The following is an 8055-nucleotide window of genomic DNA, read 5'->3' on the forward strand; positions in this document are numbered from 1 at the left end:
GCGGATCAATGCGTGAAGTTGTTTGTTGTAAAAGCTGTCCATCACTGCAAGATTTTGAGAAATGAGCAGAAGACGAACTTGCATCTGAACGCATGAATTGAAGAACCTCCTGCATCTGAAAAGGAATGGAACATTAAGTCCGACAGAAAGAAGGTAGTTCGTGACAAAGAAGGAGGGAATGAGATAGATGGGAATGAGATAGATGGGAATGAGATAGATGGGAATGAGATAGATGGGAATGAGATAGATGGGAATGAGATAGATGGGAATGAGATAGATGGGAATGAGATAGATGGGAATGAGATAGATGGGAATGAGATAGATGGGAATGAGATAGATGGGAATGAGATAGATGGGAATGAGATAGATGGGAATGAGATAGATGGGAATGAGATAGATGGGAATGAGATAGATGGGAATGAGATAGATGGGAATGAGATAGATGGGAATGAGATAGATGGGAATGAGATAGATGGGAATGAGATAGATGGGAATGAGATAGATGGGAATGAGATAGATGGGAATGAGATAGATGGGAATGAGATAGATGGGAATGAGATAGATGGGAATGAGATAGATGGGAATGAGATAGATGGGAGTGAGATGAAATTGCAGAAGCCTACCTTCAATTTCGCCTCGACGACGTCACAAAGCTCTTTTTGGGCTTCTCTCAATCCCGCCGTCGTTCTCTCTAACCGTTCGGTTAGAACGCCAATTGTTGATCGCATGTTCGAAATAGTTGTCTGCAGACGTCCCATCTCGTTCAAAGCTGTTTGAAATATGTGCCAAAAAACCACCGCAGCATTTGAAAATCCAACTCCGGCGCGTGAATTGACCAAGACTCCAATCACAGTCTCAACAGCACTTTCCACGAGCCCACGAAGAGCTTCGGGTTCCGAAGATTGGAGGAGGGATGGATACTGGTAGGGATCCATCTCATGATGCAGGAGTGTTGGTGGAACTTCATTCTCTCGATTTTCTGCAACTGTTTTCCATGGGTCAACGAGATCAGATGCGCCCTCGGTTGGGACATCTGACGAATTCATGATCATCTCTTGTTCAGGCGACCGAAAGGGAAGCGAATCACGAAACAGTGCAGCCGCATTTGTTGCACGAACTGTTGCCGCATTCACACCTTTCTCGATCGTTCCTCTAATTCCGTTTGCCAAAATGGAAGAAATCAGAGTTTGAAGCAGAATGGAAGGGCTTAGAGAAGAGGGGTCTTCACTACTGATGGGTTCAATATCAGAAGTCTGTCGAGTCTTATCACCACCGATGCCTGCACTCGTTGAAGCGCTAAGCAATTCAATAGGAATAGACTCAAGGGCAGAGAGCAACGACTCATCTAACATGTGATTCAGGCCTGATGCTTGAAGCTGAGAGACATCGCACTGTTGATATGAGAAAGAAGAGTCATGTTGCGTTTCATCAAGAAGTGAGAGAAGAGAATCACTGGAGACTTGTGTGGTATCGAGGGTGCCACAAATCAACTGCTTAGTTGGGACAAGCGGGTCAGTTGGGGCAATCGATTGGTTATTTGGGACAATCGATTGCTTATTTGGAACAGTCAACTGTGGGGCAGTTGGAACATCTTCTTTGATAAGAGAAGGCATGATGGACAGATATAAAGACTAACGAAGGAATTGAAGGGTCACTCCAGCGTTAAATTTTACGATTGTCAAAAATTAAACAAAGACAAGTTGGAGAAGCGATTTCAAATGGGGGGGGGGACTAAATGAACTGTTCAAACGAAAATGTGAAAAAAGAGTTAAAAGAAGCTCGACTCCTCGATGACAAAGAGAGATCAAAAAGGTTCAATAGAATTGATGACAACGAAGCTGTGGGATTACGATCTATACTCCTTCAACAGATTTTAGTCCTAATCATCATCGTCACGCAACACTGGACCATCACTGTGTGATTTTTATTCTCTTTTTTTGTTTGATATGTTATCAAATTCAGATTCCGATCTTATTTTAAAATCTTCGCCAGTGAGCAGTAGCAGCCAGGAAACTCCATCAGGCTTCTATGCTCAAACGCTTAGTTCTGTTTCCTCCTCGGTGCAGCTTCTCGTGAACGGCGTGGAAACGCAGATTCGTGAGGAGACGGAAACCAGGCGTAGTAGACTGCGTGAGCCTTCAGAAGCCTCGCTTGAGGCAGCAATGGACCGGCTAGCGTTGCCACATCTGGCGCCACTGGAACTTGCACAGCAAGTAGAAGATTTGACTGTAGATCCTGCAAAAAATGTGTTCTTGTTTGTAAATCCGATGAGCGGTGGAAATCAAGCTGCCGCTTTCATGGAAGCGGGTTTGGAACACATAAGACTGACGGTTTCGGAGCCCGTGAATTTATGGATTTGGGACATCAGACAAGGGAGTAGCGGGAAAAAGCCAGGGTTCTACAAGCTAAAGAAACTTGTCGATGCTCTTAATCTGAAATTGTCGAAAGAGCAAAACACCGAAAGTAAACCGCGAGACGAAGTCGTCTACGTCATTGTCGCTGGTGGGGACGGAACCGTCATGTGGTGCGTGACTGAGATGTGGGTGCATGGGATCGATGACGACAGAATTGCACTCGGAGTGGTTCCGTACGGAACAGGTGCGTCGCGCGCGTAGGGACAAAAAGACACACAACAGTCGCTTGACATTCTTATCATTTCTTGGTAGGAAACGATTTTGCAAGAGCCCTCGGTTGGCAGAAGTTCAATGCGGCTCGACCTTACGACAATAAATTCAAGGTGTTGAAGGAACTTGTACGGGAATGGTTACAAGCGAAGATTGTTTGGCATGATATTTGGGAGGTGTCGCTGAAAGTTCAACCAGAAGGGACGTTTCAGAAGATTGACGCATCGACAAGAAGAAAAGTGAGACAACGAATTCACGTTAATCCCTTGTTTCTATTCTGCCTGGCTGTTTCATAATTGTGGCTAGCGTTGTTATTCCATCTGTTCTCAATTGTTCCATCATGATTGCTTGAATGTTCAATTGATCTCTCCGTTCCATAGAAGCCTGTGACTGGAATTCTTCCCGTTATTAGAGAAGAAGTCTTAACGAAGACGATTTCTACATTTGAGGCTCTTGGAGAACCACCGACTCATTTAGATAACAAAATACTTCGCTTAAAAATGTGTAATTATTTCAGTTGTGGAATTGAATCAAGAGTTGGAATTGGATTCGATCGCCACAGAACAAAGAGTCAATTTTTCAACAAGATGGTGAGTTTAAAAAAAAGTTGTCGGGATTGGCCCTCCAGACATTTGCTGAGACGACAGAGGAGTTCCTCTTCGGTCAAGAGAGATGTTTTGATTCTTCGGGTCTTTGTTCTTCAGATGTACGGAATTGAGGGTGGCAAGAAGGCGTTTTTTAAGCCAACCCAAAAGATTAATGACATCACAGATACTTTGATAGAAGGACATGGTAGAAACAGTACGTTCAATATTTCGATCAATGTTTTCAAAGTTTTATGCAGAGCAGGTTCTTTTCTCCACCAGTGCAGAACCGAAGCTTGCTCCTGGTAAGCAGCAACTGTTCATGTCCGTGGTAGCAACAAATCTGTTGTGGCGATGAGTAAATCAGAAACAGGAAATCGTTCTATTCAGGAATGAAATCTCTTATTGTTTCAAATATTCCAAGCTTTGCTGCTGGTCTCGATTTATGGGGGACAACCAAGAATATTGGGGTCAAACCACCTCCGGAATCAACCCAACATCAACAGAAATTAGGCGATGGGGAAGTTGAGTTCATAGCTTTTTCTGGAGTGGTTGCGATGGGGATTGAACGCGTAAGTGATAGACTTAGCAGGCCGCCCCCATAACCAAGTTTGATACAATATAACCTGGGTGGTAATAGTAGTACCAACAATGGGAGAGGGTGTGAGATAAGATAGTCCATGAGAAGGAGAACAGCAAAGAATAACCATAACTGTGAGATGCTGAACAGTTTGGTCATGATCATATAATCGATGAGAGAGTATTCGCCATACAGATAGATGCCGACAGAAGAGCTTGAGCTATTCTGCTGGTGGAGATTCTCAGAAAACAGAGCAACACCTTTAGACTATCATAGACGCGTTCAAACATCTTTCGTTAGGCTTTTCACGGTCGCGGGAAGCGCATTTGCTCGGGGAAAGGCCCGTTTGAACTCACATTTAAGGACTTGGCTTCACTAGCCCCTGCATCTCAAAAGCAGGATATACGCGTATACTTTCAAGTTGATGGGGAATTTTTTATCATGACGAGGCCAGAAACGTAAGTCGCTGTCTTGGAAGGAGAAATTTTTGTTTTTCAGCGTTCGTATCGATTTCAAACGTCGTATTAAGGTTCTTGCTTCGGCATCAAGGAGCGAACAATTCTTTATTCCTGTTCTGTGATTGTAATTGAATTGTTTGATCTATTCACGTAGCATCTGCTGTTGAGCTCGTCTTTTGTATAGATATGTGATAACCCAAATTTTCACAACGAGAGAAATATGAAAAAGGTTAGGGTGAGATGATGATAGTGCAAACGAAAAGAAACGCGTGATGGCCTGCGTGGACTTGTTGTATTTCTTCACATCTTAGCACTTGTTGCAACCCCAGTTTGAACTTTGATTGAAACTGTCCATATTAGCGTTCTTTTTGAAGTGTTGGTTCAAAGACCGAAGTCGCAATAAAATTGGCATTCATGTGCTTCTTCAAAATTGACTTCCATGTCGTCAAATCAGTGCATCGCATTACCCCTTAGAGTGGATATACGATCGATAGACGATCGCAAATAGCTTGCACAAAAGTTCTGCAGACACCTTTTTTGTCATGCTAGTCCAAGGGAGAGTCTTGTGGGTCGCCTGTTTGCATGCGTTTATTTCCTATCAGTATAGTCCCAGTTCTTAGTACAGTCTTCCACTATTACATGATGCCGCTTTCAGCTCGACTGTCGGAATCAGTTTTTCTCGTTCTCTTAATATCTCGCGATGTGACACTTGAAATATTCACTGGTCGCATTTTTCGCACGATATATCGATGTGTTACAGGGTGGCTTGAATTTCTTGATGAACAGCGTTTTCATCATTTGGCCAATTTTTACATCCGCGAAAGCCATAGAATGGCCTTGCGCCGTCGTTAACAATTGTCACCATTTGCATGCAACGTCAATGATTATATCATTTGATCTTCTCTGTTTTCGTTATAATTTATATCTTTCATCTTTCAACATTCCAATGAAGATCTTTTTTATCATTTTGGGACCTCTGACTTTCTGTAAGCCATCAATGAATTGCTGCTATGAAACACCTACTGTCCGTGTTTAATTGATGACCCCTGCTGCAATGATTGCTATGATGTTTAATTGATGATTATACATTTGTCTTCCCATCCTCAGTTCCTTCCGCATTTTCTTTCTGTTGCACGAATTACGCCGGTGGGATTTTTTCAACTGATTTTTGCATCGATACAGCGTGCGCATCCTACTGTGCTGAACATTCCATTCCGTCATGGTGTATGGAAGACAACTACATCAAGCATGGGCGTTGTGTCCAAGTGCATGGACTCCCAGATCTGAAATGTCAGCACGTTGTCGGAATCCAACCCGAATGGACGTGAGATCTCCCTTAATAGTCTGTTATTACAGAAAAAGAATAGTTATTTTAGCGCTTACCACTTCCTTGATAATCCTTCCCTCTTGTTAGTCATTGGTGTCAAACAACTGCCTGTGAGCATGCGACAGGTGAGGAACCAGTTCAATTCTCTTTTAACCGCTGAGAGTAATTTTTTTTCTCTATAGAATCTTGCTTATCAAGTGGGGCCCCAAATTGTGACACCACGACAGTCCAATGGATTCTAACGTATTTTCATGCCCATTGCAAAGAAGCTGAAGGGGTCACCACCACCCCACCTCAAGTACGCGTTTTTTGAGAAACTCATTTGCATGGTCTCTCACCGCGCAGGCCCCATCATCGACACCTGGGGTAACAACGACGAGCACAATGGCAACGACGACTACAACGGCAATGACTACAACCGCAACGACAACTATAATGGCAACAACGACACCTCCATCAACGACAACCCCAAGCGGAGGTTCTGGTCAATGTTGGGCCCCAATCAATTGGTGAGTAATAGAACTCTAATCGACTATGAAATCCCACTCTATAGGTCAACGTCTACTTGTTCGGTCTGTCCGAATCCCACTGCTGGCCAATGTCCCCAATTCGGATGGACGGCTTGTTCTGCAACCCAACAATTGTGTGAAGGCTCAGCAGGAGGTACGTGCACATCCAATGACGGCTAGAGGGGTATTCAGTCGCTATACAAAACTCTCTTGTTGCCGCTGCTTGCGTGATGCCACGTTCGTCAGGTGGAACCGGGTGCAGCCAAACATGCCCAGAGAACACTCTAGGAAAGCAAAGGCCGACCTTCAAAGGGCCCAGTTGTTACAACAATCAGTATGGGAGCCGCTTCGGTCCGAATTGGATTCCAAGTGGAAGAACTCGATTTGAGCAATTGATTACGAGTCCAACAATCCTGTATAAGATGGTTCAAACCACAAACGATGATTTGCCGTGGCTAACGAAATCATGGAACCTGAAGGGGTGCGATGCAGCTGCTGCTGTTTACGAACTCGTTGTCTGTGCAATTGAAATTCTTGAGACAATGAACAAGAAGTTCGAAGGACTCGTTTCTGGAGCCCCCGGTTATTTTATTACGGATTTTGCAAACTCGGGGGATAGGCAGATCGACTTGCTTGAGCTGGCCGCATTTTTCGCTCATCAGATGAAGGAAACGGCGCGACTGCAAGTGTGGGAAGAAACACCTTCAACCGCTTATTCTGATTGCACTAACGTTGAGTGGCCATGCGGAAAGAGTCGATATTATCATGGTCGAGGTCCCGTTCAAATAAGTTGGAACTATAATTATGGTCCATTTTCGCAATGGTTTTATGGAGATAAAATGGTTCTTCTTGACGATCCAGATAAAATCGATCCGGAGGGTCCAATGGGATTCATTGCAAAGTTTTGGTTCTGGATGACTCCCCGAGATTTCACAAGCGGAGCTCCAATCGCTGGAAGTCTCCGAACACGCGATGCGATTGTTCATTGGACTGATGGGAAAATGAACGAGATGTATCGAGATGGAAAGGATTATGATCGGGTTGCCGGATTAGGATTGTCCACAAATGTCATCAATGGAGGGATTGAGTGTCCGTCAGGAGTAAGTTAATAGAAATGAATTCGGTGATGACGACTCCTGATGTGTGTAGAGCGACAGTCCATTGTGGCGCATTTCGTATTTCTTAACATCAGCGGCTCGCATCGGTGCAACTATTCCAGACATGAACAACGCAAACTGGTGCCAAACCGACAAATATTGCAACGGGCTATTTTCAGGATGTACAGCGTCTTCTAATGGAGCGACGTGCAATCCCAAAACCAATGCGTGCGGGCCGACGTACGTTGACGGCTGGCAATCTCAACTTTGCACCAAGAGATAACCAGTTCCATTTTCTATAACCAGTTTTTTCTAAATCTTCAAAAAAGATTAAGACTAAAAATTTAATAGAACGGTCTGCTCCTGCAATTCAAAACAGATTGTTGAATCTCAAATTCATGCCCCAAATTCATGTCCCAAATTCATGTCCCAAATTCATGTCCGAGTAATGGAATATAGATGAGAGTAATGAAGATATGTGAACCATCAATCTCTTCTTAAGATTTCAGCACGGACCACCAGCACAGCCTCTACTACCATCACAGCCTCTACTACCATCACAGCCTCTACTACCATCACAGCCTCTACTACCAGTGATTTAGCTTCTTACCTTCCCGCATTATCCGTCAGCTGATTGTAGTGCATATTGAAGTATTTGTTATAATGGCCTTTATTGTAGTCCGCACGCACAAGCTTCACGAGAGGACGAATTCCACGTCCAGTAAATCGAATAAACCGATTTCGCCATAAGCGCTTTGTTTTGTCTATTTCAACGAATTTCGGAACTCGCGTCTCGTAGTAGATTCTGGATGACAAAAGGAATTGACGATTGATCTATTGATACAATGAACATGATGAGATGAGGTTTCCCAAATT

At 43.8% G+C, this 8055-nt stretch overlaps 2 protein-coding genes across 2 annotated transcripts; both read left to right on the forward strand.

The window, feature by feature from the left end:
• The first annotated feature begins 1946 nt into the window (after positions 1-1946).
• Positions 1947-3813, forward strand: LOC129618082 (diacylglycerol kinase A-like). The gene is made up of 5 exons (XM_055532967.1): positions 1947-2598; positions 2667-2863; positions 3005-3214; positions 3329-3425; positions 3599-3813. The coding sequence occupies exons 1-5, from the start codon at positions 1947-1949 to the stop codon at positions 3811-3813; spliced, it is 1371 nt and encodes a 456-aa protein (XP_055388942.1).
• A 2691-nt stretch (positions 3814-6504) lies between these two features.
• On the forward strand, positions 6505-7191 carry LOC129618083 (uncharacterized). The gene has a single exon (XM_055532968.1). The coding sequence runs from the start codon at positions 6505-6507 to the stop codon at positions 7189-7191; it is 687 nt and encodes a 228-aa protein (XP_055388943.1).
• Positions 7192-8055: the final 864 nt, after the last annotated feature.

Source organism: Condylostylus longicornis, unplaced genomic scaffold (genome assembly GCF_029603195.1).
Source record: "Condylostylus longicornis isolate FDR11 unplaced genomic scaffold, ASM2960319v2 ptg000722l, whole genome shotgun sequence".
NCBI lineage: Eukaryota > Metazoa > Arthropoda > Insecta > Diptera > Dolichopodidae > Condylostylus > Condylostylus longicornis.

Bases quoted from the DNA above. Each gene is read 5' to 3' on its own strand.
- LOC129618082 (XM_055532967.1), top strand. From the start codon at position 1,947: ATGTTATCAAATTCAGATTCCGATCTTATTTTAAAATCTTCGCCAGTG. The intron at 3,215-3,328 runs GTGAGTTTAAAA...TTTGTTCTTCAG, and splicing joins GTCAATTTTTCAACAAGATG to ATGTACGGAATTGAGGGTGG. The intron at 3,426-3,598 runs GTACGTTCAATA...CGTTCTATTCAG, and splicing joins AGAAGGACATGGTAGAAACA to GAATGAAATCTCTTATTGTT.
- LOC129618083 (XM_055532968.1), top strand. From the start codon at position 6,505: ATGGTTCAAACCACAAACGATGATTTGCCGTGGCTAACGAAATCATGG.